General features: G+C 44.2%; 2 protein-coding genes across 3 annotated transcripts in view; one reads left to right on the forward strand and one right to left on the reverse strand.

Moving 5' to 3' along the window:
- Window positions 1-3,449, forward strand: part of LOC121531909 (transmembrane protein 266) — a 49,324-nt gene extending 45,875 nt beyond the window's left edge. Inside the window, exons 10-11 of one of the 2 annotated variants that reach the window (XM_041837457.2) lie at window positions 1,480-1,542; window positions 1,651-3,449. In XM_041837457.2, coding sequence (XP_041693391.1) covers window positions 1,480-1,542; window positions 1,651-2,303 — 716 coding nt within the window. In that variant the 3' untranslated portion in view covers window positions 2,304-3,449. Of the gene's footprint in view, window positions 1-1,479 lie in introns of both variants that reach the window. The other variant, XM_041837456.2, reaches the window with a different exon arrangement.
- LOC121531910 (electron transfer flavoprotein subunit alpha, mitochondrial) lies at window positions 3,301-15,012 on the reverse strand. The gene is made up of 12 exons (XM_041837458.1): window positions 14,905-15,012; window positions 11,818-11,967; window positions 11,612-11,693; window positions 11,345-11,427; window positions 10,997-11,096; window positions 10,374-10,484; window positions 10,041-10,142; window positions 9,869-9,937; window positions 7,290-7,372; window positions 4,806-4,871; window positions 4,604-4,684; window positions 3,301-3,671 (listed from the first exon to the last, which is right to left on the reverse strand). The coding sequence occupies exons 1-12, from the start codon at window positions 14,941-14,943 to the stop codon at window positions 3,636-3,638; spliced, it is 1,002 nt and encodes a 333-aa protein (XP_041693392.1). The 5' UTR covers window positions 14,944-15,012; the 3' UTR covers window positions 3,301-3,635.
- Between the last annotated feature and the right edge of the window lie 3,797 nt (window positions 15,013-18,809).

The raw sequence follows: 18,809 nt of genomic DNA on the forward strand, positions 1-18,809 counted from the left end.
ACACAACAGTGGTAGGCCTGATCACCGACAACGATGAGACAGCCTATAGGGAGGAGGTCAGAGACCTGGCCGTGTGGTGCCAGGATAACAACCTCTCCCTGAACGTGACCAAGACAAAGGAGATGATTGTGGACTACAGGAAAAAAAGAGGACTGAGCACGCCCCCATTCTCATTGACGGGGCTGTAGTGGAACAGATTGAGAGCTTCAAGTTCCTTGGTGTCCACATCACCAACGAACTATCATGGTCCAAACACACCAAGACAGTCGTGAAGAGGGCACGACAAAGCCTATTCCCCCTCAGGAGACTGAAAAAGATTTGGCATGGGTCCTCAGATCCTCAAAAACTTCTACAGCTGCACCATCGAGAGCATCCTGACTGGTTGCATCACCGCCTGGTATGGCAACTGCCTCCGACCGCAAGACACTACAGAGGGTAGTGCGTACGGCCCAGTACATCACTGGGGCCAAGCTTCCTGCCGTCCAGGACCTCTATACCAGGCGGTGTCAGAGGAAGGCCCTCAAAATTGTCAAAGACTCCAGCCACCCTAGTCATAGACTGTTCTCTCTGCTACCGCACGGCAAGCGGTACCGGAGTGCCAAGTCTAGGTCCAAAAGACTTCTCAACAGCTTCTACCCCCAAGCCATAAGACTCCTGAACAGCTAATCATAGCTACCCAGACTATTTGCACTGCCCCCCCACCCCCCACCCCATCTTTTTACGCTGCTGCTACTCTGTTAATTATTTATGCATAGTCACTTTAACTCTACCCACATGTACATATTACTTCAACTACCTCAACTAGCCGGTGCCCCCGCACATTGACTCTGCACCGGTACCCCCCTGTATATATAGCCTCCCTACTGTTATTTTATTTTACTTCTGCTCTTTTTTTCTCAACACTTTTTTGTTGTTTTATTTTACTTTTTAATTTAAAATAAATGCACTGTTGGTTAAGGGCTGTAAGTAAGCATTTCACTGTAAATTTGATTTGATTTGCTATATATCTGAGATGAGATATCTGAGGTTTCACTACAGCCTTTTAAGTGGGCCTGCTCCTCATATGTTCATGTGTTATTAATCACAGAGTGATTGTCTATGACGCCACATTTTAGTCCGAGCATCCCCTGCCTTCTTGGGACAGTTTTAAAATTAATATTTGAAGAAGAAACATAAATAAACCCATCTATCTAGCGGTCCTGAAGGAATATGGATGGTACTTAGAGGTTAACTGTGACAGGTCAGGGGTGCCAGCCACAGCCACAGGCCCTTCTACCCACCACCTCACCTCTTTTTACATTCCTTGCTTTGCTCCTATGGGTTCAACCTTCTGGTCAGGAATATCTGACTGATGCATTCTGGGAGATCTTTACAGAACAGATTTTCAAAATCTCTATTAGATAAGGGTACCAAACATCCAACTCATTCTATTGTTTCTGAGAAAGAGTACATACCTAGTTTGTTTCTTATTTCTTTCAGATCATGTTGTTCAAGATGACATGAACAACTACATCAGCCAGTACTACAGTGAGGCAAGCAGTGGTAAGAATAAACAACTGTCTACACCCTCACAGGTTTGTTTGTGTACTTTGCTTTGCGGACAGTCAGCAGGATCATGTGTTGAGTCCAAGTTGTATGTGATTCTTGTAGATGTTGGGATCCCAGACCCAGCTCGTGTCATCACCACTGCAGCCATAGACGTGCACCTGCCCAACAACCCCAGCCAGCTGCCCTCATCTCTGGTGAGTGCAGATGCAGTGTCCAGCCGTCTGCAGCGGACGGGCAGCTCCGTGAGCGAGGCCTCCAACACCACCGTGTCCCGCTCCCGCTCCAGCTTCAGCGCCCACCAGCACAGCATCAGCAGCCACACCCTGGGCTCCACCACCGACTGCAGCTCCACCGTCCGCGAGGCTTCCACCTCCACAGACTCCTACAGCGGCCAGCGCTGTTACCCCCCGCCCTACTGCAGCCCCCTGGCCCTGGGCTTGGGCACACAGCCTGGCCCCAGAGGACACCCCAGCGCCGTGGTGCAGGAGCTGCTCTCCTCCCTGTCTGATGATTCCTGTCTGGGCCAAAAGGGCTTGGACCCTGTCAACCTCAAACTGCCCAGTCCTGCTGGCTCCACCAAAACTAGTCCTGAGCTGGAGCACAGGCTCAACATCTACAACAAGAGGAACCAGGAGAGCCGCGGAGGCTTCCACACCAAGCCCCTCATCCACCTGCAGGCCAGGGAGCCTTTCATGGAGGAGAAGTACAGGCTATCTCAGGCAGATGCCCCTGTCAGCCGTCTGCCTGAGACATAGGAAAGGGCTACAGGGGGTATTGTATCTCTTAGCCAGCACTGACTCACTCCTCAAAGACCCTCCTGAAACTCACTGACTAACACTAAAGATGAACTCAGAGCCATCCTCCTCATCGCCAAAGCACCTTGGAACTGTGAATGGCAGCTCTGCTAGCGCAGCACATCATCCATTGAGGACAGGGAAACGTGCTTTAGGCACTGAACATCTATCAGGAATTGCCACAATAAATGAGTATATGGAGTCACCAAAAGAAACCAGCATTGGGGCATTAGCCCGAGCTCTGAGACAGCAGGGATCTGCAGAAATGTGACTGGCTGATGCTTTTGAATGTGATATCATTTAGTGATGGGGCTGGGTATGTGTGGGTGGAACTGGGTGCTTTGTTTGTCTGATATACTTGCTTAGGGATTGGCGACAGTAGACTGATCACAAGACAACTACTAATTGGCAATCATATTATGATGTATGAGCCACACTAAACAGATATTTTACAAACAAACCATACTGAAAGTCAACCTGGAGTCTCCAGACCCCAACATTAAGTACAGTCCTCTCTGATCGGACTACTGCAGGGTACATTTGATCTGTGTTCTAATGTGTTGAGCTCAGCTTATTTCTTACCTTTGTCTTTCTACATTATCTATGCTAAAGTTTGTATTCAAATTATATTACAAAATATTTTTAAGCCAGACACGTGAGCGACTGAGGGACGTTTCAGCTACCAAATCTCGAGGGGTTTGTAATTGAAGATGTGTAAAGTGTTGGTCAGAAGAAAAAGTATTATAGCATGAACCTTTAAAAATATCTGCTTTTAGACATGGCAAACTAACCCTGCGCACTTGAATGTCAACAGGCATTTTGTAAATTGATCATGAAGGGAATTCAGTGCAGAGTAAAAGCAATTAAAAGGCAAACATGGTAAAATAACAGTCATTTACAGTCAGTTTTATCATTGATACCAAGAGCCTTTGGTGAGCTACACATGAATAAAAGTGAATTAGTGAGGAGGAAGGTTTAGACTTCCCGAAGATTACCTTTATTGTGACGCTACGTTAAATACACGTTACTAATAGGGAGAAAAAAATATCACCTACATCAGGTAAGCCAAACGTTACTGGTGGCATATCATACCTACGTACATAAAAACAGAAGTCCAGTTTATAAACTGAGAGTGTTGTTCTGTTTCCATTTAGGAAGAAGGATGATAACATTATTAGTGTTCCCAGAAGAGTAGCTCTAGAAACAGTTTAAGGCAGAGATTGGAGGAGAGTTGTAACTGTGTGGTCTTGGTACCCAGGTAGTGATGGGATGGCTGCTTAGCTGAATGTTGGCTCACTTGCTCAACGCTGCAGTCATCTCAGGGACAGCCTAGTGAGACAAAGACAAAACAGTAGCTTAAGATGGTTGCACCCCCTAACCGGGCATATCTAGCAAGGTTGACACAATGGACATGGTGTGTGCTTGCAACATGGAAATGGAAGGTTGAGCTTTTAGATAAATGTAAGTGTTTAGTCTCACGGTTTGGGGTGACACCATTTAAGATCAATTCATTCAAACCAATTCAAATCTGAGAGTAACTGATTTAAGGGACATGAGCAGGGTTGTCTGATGAATGACATACTGACAAACTATATCAGTAGCACACGAGTCTAATGTGTCCCACAGATCAGTTTTCAATTGAAGGAAGAGGAGAAAGCCCATATATTTTAATCAGTTATCTGAGGAGTGATCAACTCTGCTGCCACAAGCTATTATTACCAATCACTTTTACAGAGTTTACCCAGAACACCTGGGCCTCTCACGCACCACCACCGCCATAGTAAAGAAAAGATGAACAACAGGACACACACATTAAAATAAATGCTACTACACTTTCACTGAAAGCACAGGCCCTCTTGTTCAAGAGTGTGCCAACCCTCTGGCACACATGTGCCAGCCAGACACTAGAAGGCAGCTAAGCATGTAAAGTCCTGGCACTAGGGAAGAGAAAATAAAACCGGAGAACTTATGGTTTGAAGGAGCGCTGTTGTATCTCTACACAGCAGCAAGCTCAGACCACAACTCACCTCTGATTAATTCAGCACCTCAATAATTCAACACATTTCCATTAGGTGGAATAATAATGGTTCTTGCAACATTGATCAGGGAAATGGTGAATGTAATATTCCGACTGTCACAGTTGTCATGTCTTGGTTATTGAAATGTCGGTGTCTTGCTGATCAGCTATTCATGGCAAGAGTGTTTGGTAATGTTTCCTCATGGGTGAATATTCCTCCAACACAGTCGGCCTGCTATCTCACCTTGAACAGATCAGCCACCAGACCATAGTCAGCCACCTGGAAGATGGGAGCCTCTGGGTCCTTGTTGATGGCAACAATAGTCTGTAGAGCAAAGGAAAATGTGTTTCATAATAATGCTGCATGCCTATTCTGTATACATGATAGAACATTCTGGTATAAAGGGACAGGGAAGAAACAAGCAAGAATGCTAACTGTACTGTACCTTGCTGTCCTTCATCCCAGCCAGATGCTGAATAGCTCCAGAGATACCAACAGCGATGTACAATTCCTGCAGAGAGAACAAGATGACAAACAAGCTGTATCAGCATAATACAAGCGCTTGGTGCACAGCCACATCTATGTAGTCCCAGTTGTTTCAGGCTGCTGAACACAGGTAAGACACCTTATTGCAGGAATGCTGCAACTGACTCAATACCGGTAGTATAATATGTGGGCCTACAATATTTATTGAATAACTTTTTTTCCATCAATCTCCAGAAAACCATCATAACACCACTAAGGCCGTCATTGGCACCCTAGTACAGATGCAGCTGATTGCAGGACAGTTCTGGGTTTCCTTAGAGTATGGGGTTGTTCTAGTGCTGACCCTGACCAAGGCTGTGTAATCTCTCAGAGGGAGAGTGCTGGGGGGTGGTGTAGCAGAGTGTAGGACCCTCCAAGCATCCACCTCACCTATGGGAAAAACACATCAGAGGCTTTCAGCTTAATGCACTGCCATATGAATATTTCAGTGCTACTTAATGTTATTGGAGTAGTCTCAGAGGAGCAGAACATCAATTTATGATGTTCTAGTCTGCCAACGACTAGAAGTGAGGACCGATATTTCACAATGAGAGGCACTGTCCTGTCCAGCAAGTGTACTGTCCTTGCAGAGATAAAATGACCACAAAACATGGTGTATGTTGTAGTTCTCAAGTATCACTGTATGGAAAGATCAGAGTACATACAAAAAGACGAAAATAAAAAAACTAAAACAAGAAGGTACTAGCAAGAGTCCAATGTCTAGCCTATTTGGAGAATCTTCTCATAGTTCTTCTCTTTATGCTCTTTTAGCAGCTTTGTATGTTCAATTAGAAGGCCAGACAGGGCCACCTGCTGTTGTGTTGCTAAAATAGCATTAAGCGCTGTTTCAGCCTACTATTTCACACCCAGCTTTCCCTCAGGTGTGAAAGCAACTCCCTGCATGCAACATGATTGTATTGCTAGCTAGTCGTTCAAGTGTGGTGATGCTATTGTTAACCGATAAAAACAACAAAAGACCGCAACATGACAACCTGGCTGCTCCGTTGCCAAGCTGTTCCCCGAATGTGGTACTCGCCTGAAACGTTGCTCAGGCATGACACCCACAGCTTAGATTACATAAACAATACAATGGCACACTGTCTGTAAACGTCAGGACAGTAGGGTGAAGACAGTCTTATAAAGAGTTTAGGCTACTGAATGCTAATGTGACGATCCTTCGATATACATAAATATGCAAAAGCTAAACTGTGAAATACATGCTGACATCTGTGATGTGACATTCTTTCAAATTTCATTAAGTTAATTTCAGCAAAACTATAACTGGAGCAGTTCAATACTGGATAGAACTACTATTTAAAGCCTGCAAATAGTTGATTCGCTAAATATTCATTCTGTCAAAAGCGGTTCATTCAAATACACATAACAAGAAGGAACACAGTTTTGTGCTATTCAAGGGGACATTTGTCAAATAAAAAAGATGTCAGACAGTCAGTCACACTGATATGACATGCATGGTTCTTCTGTCCTAACCATGCCTGAAGGTAGCGATCAAAAATGAACATCTAATACTTGAATCCTCTGAATGGTTTGCATGAGGACTATGAACAACTGACTGACAAATATGAACAGGATAAAAATACTGCCATTCAAATGTTATTGAATACATTAAAGCTGGAATCCGTAATGGTGAAACTGCCACGTCCGTTTGCGATATTACAACAACAATGAAGTTATTTCAAACAACGATCCCTCAGACATCATTGCATAAGCGATAGAACAGCACTAAGTATGTACTGCAAAAAATGTTTACCATGATGCTGGATGCTCCTCTCCTCCGTTTCATAAACTAAACAAAAACAATAAATGTGCTGGAACGAACATTGGCCCTTACGCGGATTTCAGCTTTTAGCCCACATTTGACAAGCTTCTCAAAACATTAGCAAAATCCAATTTGGGCAAAATGGCCTGGTCTGTGGCTCTGAGCAGATACCCACTGCACTGTGCTGTGCTGTCCTCTGCTCTCTAATGGATCAGCTAAATCATTTAGGAGCATAAATGTGCCATTAACTACATTTCAAATGTGTGGATAATCACAGCTGGGATATCCCATTTGAATCGGATAATGGGAATTTAACCTTTTTAAAAGGGCAAAGGGATCCATCTTTAGAACATTGAATTCCAGGAATTGTGTTTGCATCTAAAGTCACAGGCCTTTGTCAAGCTGCGGGCAACTTGCACAATAATCAATACTGGGTGGGTAACTCCGCAGAAAATATATCTTCACATTTTCAGAACTATTTCTTTGTAAGTATACACCCATGTTTCTACAAAAGGTTTATCTTGAATAATTGTGCAATATTATTACAGATGACACCATTGTGAGCACAACATTGCCTATCAAAGAATAGGATGAATGTTAAATTATTCAGAGTTTGTCACTTACAGGGGCCACAATCTTGCCAGTCTGTCCAACCTGCATGTCATTGGGGACATATCCAGCATCCACAGCAGCTCTGGAAGCACCAACTGTGGGGAGAATCAATTGAAACCTACTTTACTGCTGTCAATCAAATTCTTTCACCAATATTTTTATTGTAAAGTTATACCGTATAAAAAAAGAAATTCACGACAACTATGATGGAAACAGGAAGTTTCAGTACAATTGTATAAATGCAGACAGATAATTTGTTCGTTTGACATGGTGGGATCTTTTTGTGTCTGTAAAATGTATTATGCGAGAAATGGCGGTGCCTTTTGCGCAAATATTGATATCCAGTGGGGGGAAAAAGTATTTAGTCAGCCACCAATTGTGCAAGTTCTCCCACTTAAAAAGATGAGAGAGGCCTGTAATTTTCATCATAGGTACACGGCAACTATGACAGACAAAATGAGAAAAAAAAATCCAGAAAATCACATTGTAGGATTTTTTATGAATTTATTTGCAAATTATGGTGGAAAATAACTATTTGGTCAATAACAAAAGTTTCTCAATACTTTGTTATATACCCTTTGTTGGCAATGACACAGGTCAAACGTTTTCTGTAAGTCTTCACAAGGTTTTCACACACTGTTGCTGGTATTTTGGCCCATTCCTCCATGCAGATCTCCTCTAGAGCAGTGATGTTTTGGGGCTGTCGCTGGGCAACACGGACTTTCAACTCCCTCCAAAGATTTTCTTTGGGGTTGAGATCTGGAGACTGGCTAGGCCACTCCAGGACCTTGAAATGCTTCTTACGAAGCCACTCCTTCGTTGTCCGGGCGGTGTGTTTGGGATCATTGTCATGCTGAAAGACCCAGCCACGTTTCATCTTCAATGCCCTTGCTGATGGAAGGAGGTTTTCACTCAAAATCTCACGATACATGGCCCCATTCATTCTTTCCTTTACACGGATCAGTCGTCCTGGTCCCTTTGCAGAAAAACAGCCCCAAAGCATGATGTTTCCACCCCCATGCTTCACAGTAGGTATGGTGTTCTTTGGATGCAACTCAGCATTCTTTGTCCTCCAAACACGACGGAGTTGAGTTTTTACCAAAAAGTTCTATTTTGGTTTCATCTGACCATATGACATTCTCCCAATCCTCTTCTGGATCATCCAAATGCACTCTAGCAAACTTCAGACGGGCCTGGACATGTACTGGCTTAAGCAGGGGAACACGTCTGGCACTGCAGGATTTGAGTCCCTGGCGGCGTAGTATGTTACTGATGGTAGGCTTTGTTACTTTGGTCCCAGCTCTCTGCAGGTCATTCACTAGGTCCCCCGTGTGGTTCTGGGATTTTTGCTCACCATTCTTGTGATCATTTTGACCCCCACGGGGTGAGATCTTGCGTGGAGCCCCAGATCGAGGGAGATTATCAGTGGTCTTGTTTGTCTTCCATTTCCTAATAATTGCTCCCACAGTTGATTTCTTCAAACCAAGCTGCTTACCTATTGCAGATTCAGTCTTCCCAGCCTGGTGCAGGTCTACAATTTTGTTTCTGGTGTCCTTTGACAGCTCTTTGGTCTTGGCCATAGTGGAGTTTGGAGTGTGACTGTTTGAGGTTGTGGACAGGTGTCTTTTATACTGATAACAAGTTCAAACAGGTGCCATTAATACAGGTAACGAGTGGAGGACAGAGGAGTCTCTTAAAGAAGAAGTTACAGGTCTGTGAGAGCCAGAAATCTTGCTTGTTTGTAGGTGACCAAATACTTATTTTCCACCATAATTTGCAAATAAATTCATTAAAAATCCTACAATGTGATTTTCTGGATTTATTTTTCTCAATTTGTCTGTCATAGTTGACGTGTACCTATGATGAAAATTACAGGCCTCTCTCATCTTTTTAAGTGGGAGAACTTGCACAATTGGTGGCTGACTAAATACTTTTTCCCCCACTGTAATAACCATAATATCGAAAGTGAACTTAGTCACGCAATGATATGGTGTGTGGTCCTCCCACTACGACTCGGGAAACCATGCAGTTTATTATGCTACATATGAAATGTGATGATGAACTTCACAGGAAGATGAAAGTGGATGGTGATCTTGATGCTCCTTTCGAATAAATATTGAGGGTCTTATTCTGGTGACATGATGATCGATGCTTGACTGCCGTTCGACAAATACAAATATTCTTGCTGTTATCCATAATAATCTCATCATGTAGACTATACCCGCACAGCCTACCCGCACTGTATCTGCTAGCTGTTGGCTAGAGCGCACGGGCCAAGACCAGAGTAGGCACATTTGCTATTTAACGCAACTGTTTTTGTGACAAAACTATCTGTAGAATTGAAAATGTGTTAGAAACATATTAAACTTCAGATTTTTATGCGGTACATGAAAACGTAAGCGAAAAAGTGAATTTTGTGTGCACTACGTCATCACACACTGATTTCTATCCACAAAATGTCAATTTGGTAGATTCTAGAGTATTTGCATGAAAATCTGTCGCCAATTGGATGAAAACCTAGCTACTTATACAAATACAGAACGTAATTTTTTTGGTCAACATTCAAAGACTCATTCTAATCACACACTTACCTGCGGCATTCATTTTGTCAGCAAGGTCATACAGCAGCTTGAAGTTGTCTCCACTCTTCAGGCCCCTTCCTAAAAGAAGGGCAAGACAATAGTGATTTCTTTAAACATTTGGCATACACATCAATTAATTTGTCAAGTAAAGGCAAATAGTATGAAGTAAGGTGGCTCTCACCTCCGGACACCACAACCTTAGCACTGGTCAGCTCTGGACGGTCACTCTTGGTCAAGGACGCTTCCAGCCACTCAGACATCCCAGCGGGAGCGGACGCAGCAACTGAAATAAACAAACAACAATGTGAGGAAACATCAGAGGATCATATTAAACAACAAAACTGCATCTCAAGGACAAACTGTCTCATGTCTTCTTACTTTTAACTATACCCTGAAAAATATGTTATCCAGCCAGGAAATTAAACAATTGATTTTTGAATGATAAACAAGAACAATGGCTTTTGTATGTGTGCTTTTCAGGTGTGTATCAGTACATGGTTAGTACTGTAGCTACCTTCCTCTGATGTAGCACTGCCTCCCTCCACCTCAGCGGGCTCAAAGGATGTCCCTCTGACAGTGAAAACCTTGACATTTTCATTAGACTTGACAGTGCTGAGAGCATTTCCTGTGAATGAGACAAACAACAGTGATGTTTTGTAACTCTTTATTTCACACAGATAGTCTAATTTGGAATAAATCTTCTGGGCTCAAGGTACACCTATTTGGACATGACAAACAGCAAAGGTTGATTTATCCATAGCCCATTAGTGCAATTGAGAAATTAGGCTTTTGGGATCTAATCATAGCTGGTATTGCCAAAAGGCTGATTTAGCTATAGATTTACAAACAAACCGGTTCCCTATGGTACATGTAAGTATTGTGTACATGGAGAATTGGTGCGTTACTGGTGAAATTCGTAAGAGCAGTCCCACATCCAAATGATTTCCCATGATAATTTCAAACAAGATCCACATAGAGTACCAAAAAATGTCTAAAGCAGTCTAAACTGCATTGGTGATATATAATGTGCTCAAGAAATCTGAACGCCATCTTAGGTTGGCTTGGGGGGGAAACAATACGTACAAAAGTTCAAATGTACTGTATCTTCTCATAACACGTTCACAAAAAGCTAGTTACCAGCATAGATGGTTCTGACAAAGGTGTCAGGGGATTTGATCTCAATGATGTCTGAAATAGGAGCAACATCCAACTTGGCAGCCAGTCTGGGGAGCAGGTTCTACAAAAGACAGGATGATAAATAAGCAGGGATATAAGGCAATCTGTAACGATCAGCCAAAGATGCCCTACAAATAACTTCCAGAAACCATGAATGAAAAATACAGCATACTGATAACAGCTATGTTTTTTTACACTAGCCTTATGAAACCAAATCCATTGTATGAAATCATCTGCAGGCAGACAGCTTTGCTGAGGAGTGACAAATGACCTCACTGAATTATGAATATAAGGGTGTTATAATCTTACTTTCCCAAAGGCAGATGCCCCAGCACAGATATGGGTGAAGTTGAACTGCTTCTGGGTTGCCAGGATAAGTGGAGTCAACGCCTCTGTGGAAAGACATGCAAGTTGCAGTTAACACTACATGCAAATTGACCGAAAATAACCCTCAAATGTAACATACTAACTTTACATTTTCAAGTAAGACACTGTAGAAGTAAAACTTCTTCCAACTCATTTACAGCTTCAGTGAATCTGTTTGCTGCATCTGCTTCACACTGTGGATATACATACCTGGCAGAGAGCCTTTGTAAGCATCATTTTGAGCAATCAAAACTGTCTTCACACCCAGGACTTTGCTGATTTCCTGTGCAACCTGAAAATATTATAAATATACAGCAAATCAATCCCTTGAAGAAAAAAAAACTAACAGGGTAGGTCTGGACATCAATTTTCAACAGGTTATTTGTCTGATGATCAAACCCATGATTTTAACTGACCTTTGTACAGTCTGTTCCAGCAACCAAACAGGACACATCTCCTCCCAGTTTCTTGGCTGCAGTGATAGCATTCAGCGTAATGGGGGTCAGCTTGTCATTGTTGTGTTCTGCCACCACTAAGGTGCTTTGAAACCTCTGGAGGAGACCAGACTACGGGGAAAAGGTATTTTCAATAAATAGGACATAACATAAACATAATAGTCAGCCCCGGTCCTGGCCGTTCTGCCACCCTCCTCTTATCCCCACAAAACTAGAATAGTGTAGCCTACAGTGTCAGCCTGTAATGCAATTGTATGAATGCCCATCCATGTCGTACCGTCTGATTCATGACCATGGCTTAAGACTAGGCCTAATTATTTTGGCTATTTAATATCTGCATATCAGCTACCCAGGTTTATCAGGAGTTATTCTGAGTCTATTTGCAATGAGAATCAATGTGTTTACACAGCGGGAAATGCAGAAGTATTTTCTTCTTCGCTATGATCAGCTCGTCAAAAATGTATGAATAGGCCTACAGTTGAAATCAGTGGTTCATGACAATTTAGCCCACGGAGTGAAATTCCAGGACAGAAGTCGTGAGTAGCTTAATTTCATTCTATATTGTCCATTATATTTTAACCTGTCCTGTTTTTAGGATATGGTGTTTGTTAACATGTTAAGTCATATTCAAATCGAAGCGCTTTTTCTTTTTGATAGGGTGCCATTTAGGCTATTTGATAGGAGACACGTGCATGATGTGAAAGATTGTGTCTCATAACATTGTCAGAAATATGATCTCCAGTCCAAGCTTCAGAAAAACCACATAGGCTACTACACTTTCTACTATGGTTACATCAAATCAAAAACCAAAAATGTCACATGCGCCGAATACAACAGGTGTAGACATTACCATGAAATATTTACTTACAAGCCCAACAATGCAGTTCAAGAACGAGTTAAGAAAATATTTACTAAATAAACTAAAGTAAAACAACATTTAAAAAAATACAATGTAACACAAAATAACAATAACGAGGCTATATACAGGGGGTACCGGTACTGAGTCAATGTGCGGAGGTACAGGTTAGTTGAGGTAATTTGTACATGTAGGTAGGGGTAAAGTGACTATGCATAGATGGGGGGGGGGGGGTCAATGTAAATAGTCCGGGTGGCCATTTGATTAATTGTTCAGCAGTCTTATGGCTTGGGTGTAGAAGCTGTTAAGGAGCCTTTTGGTCCTAGACTTGGTGCTCCGGGACCGCTTGCCGTGCGGTAGCAGAGGGAACAGTCTATGACTTGGGTGACTGGAGTCTTGGACAATTTTTTGTGCCTTCCTCTTACACCGCCTAGTATATAGGTCCTGGATGGCAGGAAGCTTGGCCCCAGTGATGTACTGGGCCGTACGCACTACCCTCTGTAGCGCCTTACGGTCAGATGCTGAGCAGTTGCCATACCAGGCGGTGATGCAACCGGTCAGGATGCTCTCGATCATGCAGCTGTAGAACCTTTTGAGGATCTGGGGACCCATGCCAAATCTTTTCAGTCTCCTGAGGGGGAAAAGGTGTTGTTGTGCCCTCTTCACGACTGTCTTGGTGTGTTTGGACCATGATAGTTTGTTTGTTATGTGGACACCAAGGAACTTGAAACTCTCGACCCGCTCCACTACAGCCCTGTCGATGTTAATGGGGGCCTGTTCAGCCCGCCTTTTCCTGTAGTCCACGATCAGCTCCTTTGTCTTGCTCACATTGAGGCAGAGGTTGTTGTCCTGGCACCACACTGCCAGGTATTTGACCTCCTCCCTATAGGCTGTCTCATCGTTGTCTGTGATCAGGCCTACCACTGTTGTGTTGTCAGCAAACGTAATGATGGTGTTGGAGTCGTGTTTGGCCACCCAGTCGTGGGTGTACATGATTTATGTTAGATGATTTGAGCGTTGGTGGAGAGCCGCAGCGCTGCGTCTATCCAACAGCACCCTGGAGATGCATGCTGGGTATGGACAAGATAAATATTTTGCGCCCCTGACAAAGTTGGCAATGCTTAACATGCGGCGGCATCAGCGCTCACCTAAATAGCCCATATGCCACTGGGTGAGAGAAGTTTTCATTGTTTTTGGGCAGAATTATGTGAGGTGTTATGTGTTGTTGGAGGTGCGTCTTGGTCAGTTTAGCTCGGAAAATGCCTCCCTCTTCAGGCTGCCGCCTAATCCTGCCTAATGGACGAATCGACCTTGATAACATGGCTCTAATGCCTATCAAACTTAAACACCCATGCTTAAAAGCTACTAATAATACAACAGCATTTTGGGTAGTCCTATAAAGAGCAAGGCAACATTAATATTGAGTTCATACCGGATACTACTGGTTCTGTTTAGGTGTAGCTTTTTGGGAAAACAACATCTAGTGGGTTATTTATTGGAGGTAAGTTATAGCAGAAAGTGTGAGCTATAACACCACCTGATGGGAGGAGGGAGCTGTGAGAACCTTCAGTAAACAATGACATAACATCAGAGCTAAACATTGGCTTATACAACCTTTGACAGGGAGTATCAATCCTATCACCAAGCTAAAACATGACAGTCAGTACCAGCTGCTCTATCTGAACCTGTGTCTGAAAGGCAGTTTCTAGAGTAGAGGTCATTCACAGCAGTCTAGCCAACGTCACAGCACAATACAGGTTTAATAGATTTAGCATATATTAAATGATTGTCTTTATTGAAATGGTGCTTCAATGTCTTTAAAATCATTGCATGGCCATTTTTTTAGTTTCTTAAGTGATCGTTTACGAGGTTGCATAACTGCTAGCTATTTTCAGCTAGCTAAGGACGCTAGCTGTGCCATCAACTATGATCAGATGTTCAAACTGTGGCAATCGACTTTTTTATTTTTATGAATATAGCAAAGGAAATCAATGCCATTTTAACCTTGTTCTGTTTTCGTGCACTGTGCACTGCTAGCTAACATGCTAGCTTCCTTGCTAACATTACGTGTCTATCAGGCACCAGCAACATTGTACTATTTGTGCTTATTTGCATTTGCCACATTGCGAATGAATAGCAAGTTACTTAGCTAGTTAATATAATATAATTATATGCGTCTATCGTGTACTTACCAACTGTTTGAAATGTGTTTTGTTGACAGCTCTATGCATCTTGGACCCTACTCTTCGATGCTGCCAATACTACTTTCCTAGAACGAACTATGACAGCTGTAGAATGTTCTCGCGAGACAAAACTATGGTTGGACTACAATCACTTCCGTTTTGGGTGGGAGCAGAATACAATTTTATTTCAGAGACTGTCATAGACGATTTCCACTAGTAGCTTCCATAGCCACAAAGTCAGATTCCACAGCTTCTTTTTGGTCTTAATTTAAGGTTAGGGTTAGGCATAAGGTTAGCAGTGTGGTTAAGGTTAGGGTTAGGTTTAAAATCAAAAGTTAAGAAGATAAATTGTAGAAATGACTTTGTGTCTATAGAAGCTAGTGACGACCGTGATAGACCCTGTCACCCTGCAGACCTTGGGTGCATGATGACTGGGTAGGTGTGTGTGAACAACAGGGGAAACTAGATAGGCCTACTATTATCAACAACAAAATCATTACGCATAACCATTTAATCCAGATCTGTAAACATACTCATTTAAATGAGTAGCCTGTGTGGCTACTAAGTTCTATGAGAAGAGTAAAGGGACCGACATGGAACCTGGAAATCAAATCAAATCAAATTTTATTGGTCACATGCGCCGAATACAACAGGTGCAGACATTACAGTGAAATGCTTACTTACAGCCCTTAACCAACAGTGCATTTATTTTAAACAAAAAAAGTAAAAATAAAACAACAACAACAAAAAGTGTTGAGAAAAAAAAAGAGCAGAAGTAAAAATAAAGTGACAGTAGGGAGGCTATATATACAGGGGGGTACCGTTGCAGAGTCAATGTGCGGGGGCACCGGCTAGTTGAGGTAGTTGAGGTAATATGTACATGTGGGTAGAGTTAAAGTGACTATGCATAAATACTTAACAGAGTAGCAGCAGCGTAAAAAGGATGGGGTGGGGGGGCAGTGCAAATAGTCCGGGTAGCCATGATTAGCTGTTCAGGAGTCTTATGGCTTGGGGGTAGAAGCTGTTGAGAAGTCTTTTGGACCTAGACTTGGCACTCCGGTACCGCTTGCCGTGCGGTAGCAGAGAGAACAGTCTATGACTAGGGTGGCTGGAGTCTTTGACAATGTTGAGGGCCTTCCTCTGACACCGCCTGGTATAGAGGTCCTGGATGGCAGGAAGCTTTGCCCCAGTGATGTACTGGGCCGTACGCACTACCCTCTGTAGTGCCTTGCGGTCGGAGGCCAAGCAGTTGCCATACCAGGCGGTGATGCAACCAGTCAGGATGCTCTCGATGGTGCAGCTGTATAATTTTTTTGAGGATCTGAGGACCCATGCCAAATCTTTTTAGTCTCCTGAGGGGGAATAGGCTTTGTCGTGCCCTCTTCACGACTGTCTTGGTGTGTTTGGACCATGATAGTTCGTTGGTGATGTGGACACCAAGGAACTTGAAGCTCTCAACCTGTTCCACTACAGCCCCGTCGATGAGAATGGGGGCGTGCTCAGTCCTCTTTTTTTTCCTGTAGTCCACAATCATCTCCTTTGTCTTGGTCACGTTGAGGGAGAGGTTGTTGTCCTGGCACCACACGGCCAGATCTCTGACCTCCTCCCTATAGGCTGTCTCATCGTTGTCGGTGATCAGGCCTACCACTGTTGTGTCGTCGGCAAACTTAATGATGGTGTTGGAGTCGTGCCTGGCCATGCAGTCATGGGTGAACAGAGAGTACAGGAGGGGACTGAGCACGCACCCTGAGGGGCCCCCGTGTTGAGGATCAGTGTGGCAGATGTGTTGTTACCTACCCTTACCACCTGGGGGGCGGCCCGTCAGGAAGTCCAGGATCCAGTTGCAGAGGGAGGTGTTTAGTCCCAGGATCCTTAGCTTAGTGATGAGCTTAGAGTGCACTATGGTGTTGAATGCTGAGCTGTAGTCAATGAATAGCATTCTCACGTAGGTGTTCCTCTTGTCCAGGTGGGAAAGGGCAGTGTGGAGTGCAATAGAGATTGCATCATCTGTGGATCTGTTGGGGCGGTATGCAAATTGGAGTGGGTCTAGGGTTTCTGGGATAATGCTGTTGATGTGAGCCATGACCAGTCTTTCAAAGCACTTCATGGCTACAGACGTCAGTGCTACGGGTCGGTAGTCATTTAGGCAGGTTATCTTAGAGTCCTTGGGCACGGGGACTATGGTGGTCTGCTTGAAACATGTTGGTATTACAGACTCAGTCAGGGACATGTTGAAAATGTCAGTGAAGACACTTGCCAGTTGGTCAGCACATGCTCGGAGTACACGTCCTGGTAATCCGTCTGGCCCTGCGGCCTTGTGAATGTTGACCTGCTTAAAAGTCTTACTCACATCGGCTACGGAGAGCGTGATCACATAGTCATCCGGAACAGCTGGTGCTCTCATGCATGCTTCAGTGTTGCTTGCCTCGAAGCGAGCATAGAAGTGGTTTAGCTTCGTCTGGTAGGCTTGTGTCACTGGGCAGCTCGCGGCTGTGCTTCCCTTTGTAGTCTGTAATAGTTTTCAAGCCCTGCCACATCCGACGAGCGTCAGAGCCAGTGTAGTACGATTCAATCTTAGACCTGTATTGACTCTTTGCCTGTTTGATGGTTCGTCGGAGGTCATAGCGGGATTTCTTATAAGCGTCCGGGGTTAGAGTCCCGTTCGCCTCTGAAAGCGGCAGCTCTACCCTTTAGCTCAGTGCGGATGTTTCCTGTAATCCATGGCTTCTGGTTGGGGTATGTACGTACGGTCACTGTGGGGACGACATCATCGATGCACTTATTGATGAAGCCAGTGACTGATGTGGTGTACTCCTCAATGCTGTCTGAAGAATCCCGGAACATGTTCCAGTCTGTGCTAGCAAAACAGTCCTGTAGCTTAGCATCTGCGTCATCTGACCACTTTTTTATTAACCGAGTCACTGGTGCTTCCTGCTTTGCTGGTTCGGGGCCAGTTCTTGCTTTGCCATAAATTACTTTAGCCATACATGTATGTTGGAGAGATGTAACCAATACGTAGTAGCCTAGACCATGCCCAGCAAACCTAGTGGGTATTCGGTGGGCAAGGTGGTCACAGGCTTGCCCACACCAAGCCCACACTAGCCCAGCACGGGCTAGCCCACAACATGCCCAACAAAGGCCAGACAATATTTTGCTTAGGGCCCCCAAAAGGCTAGATCCAGCTCTGACTGCATGTGTGGGTATGGATGTGGGTACATAGACCTGCGAGCCACTGCAAACCCTTATGATGAGTTCAGATTTTTTTGTGGCCCCCACCCCCATCAAAGTTGCCCATCCCTGCCCTAGACCAGGGTTTCCCCTGGGTGCACGTTTTGGGTTTTGACCTAGCACTACACAGCTGATTTAAAGAACCAACTCATCATCAAGCTTTGATAGTGCTAGGGCAAAAACCAAAACGTGCACCCAGGGGGGCCCCAGGACCAATTTTGGGAAACCCTGCCCTAGACCATACCCAGCAAACATTACCCCATTGGCCCCTGTGGGTATTTGGTGGGCAAGTTGGGCACTGGCTAGCCCACACCAAGGTCACACCAAGCCCACACCAGTCCAACACGGGCTACCCCACAGCAAGCCTAACACAGGCTAGCCCACACCAATCCCACATCAGTCCAACATGGACTAGCCTATACTAACCCAACACAGGTTAGCCCACACCAAGCCCAGCACGGCAGTGGAGGCTACTGGGAGGAGCTACAGGAGGAGGGGCTCATTGTAATGGCTGGATTGGAATCGATGGAACAGTGTCAAACGTGTTTTCCATATGTTTGATACTATTCAATTTATTCCATTCCAGCCATTACAATGAGCTCGTCCTCTTGTAGCTCCTCCCACCAGCCTGCTCTGCAGCACGGGCTAGCCCACACCAAGCCCAGCTAAAGGCGGCGGCTCATTAG

Source organism: Coregonus clupeaformis, chromosome 19 (genome assembly GCF_020615455.1).
Source record: "Coregonus clupeaformis isolate EN_2021a chromosome 19, ASM2061545v1, whole genome shotgun sequence".
In the NCBI taxonomy this organism is placed as follows: Eukaryota; Metazoa; Chordata; class Actinopteri; order Salmoniformes; family Salmonidae; genus Coregonus; species Coregonus clupeaformis.

Coding starts and splice junctions, on each gene's coding strand:
- LOC121531910 (XM_041837458.1), bottom strand. CDS start 14,943: ATGCATAGAGCTGTCAACAAAACACATTTCAAACAGTTG. Junction 10,485..10,996: donor TGTCAGAACCATCTATGCTG/GTAACTAGCTTT, acceptor TCTCATTCACAG/GAAATGCTCTCAGCACTGTC. Junction 4,685..4,805: donor CTGGGATGAAGGACAGCAAG/GTACAGTACAGT, acceptor TTTGCTCTACAG/ACTATTGTTGCCATCAACAA.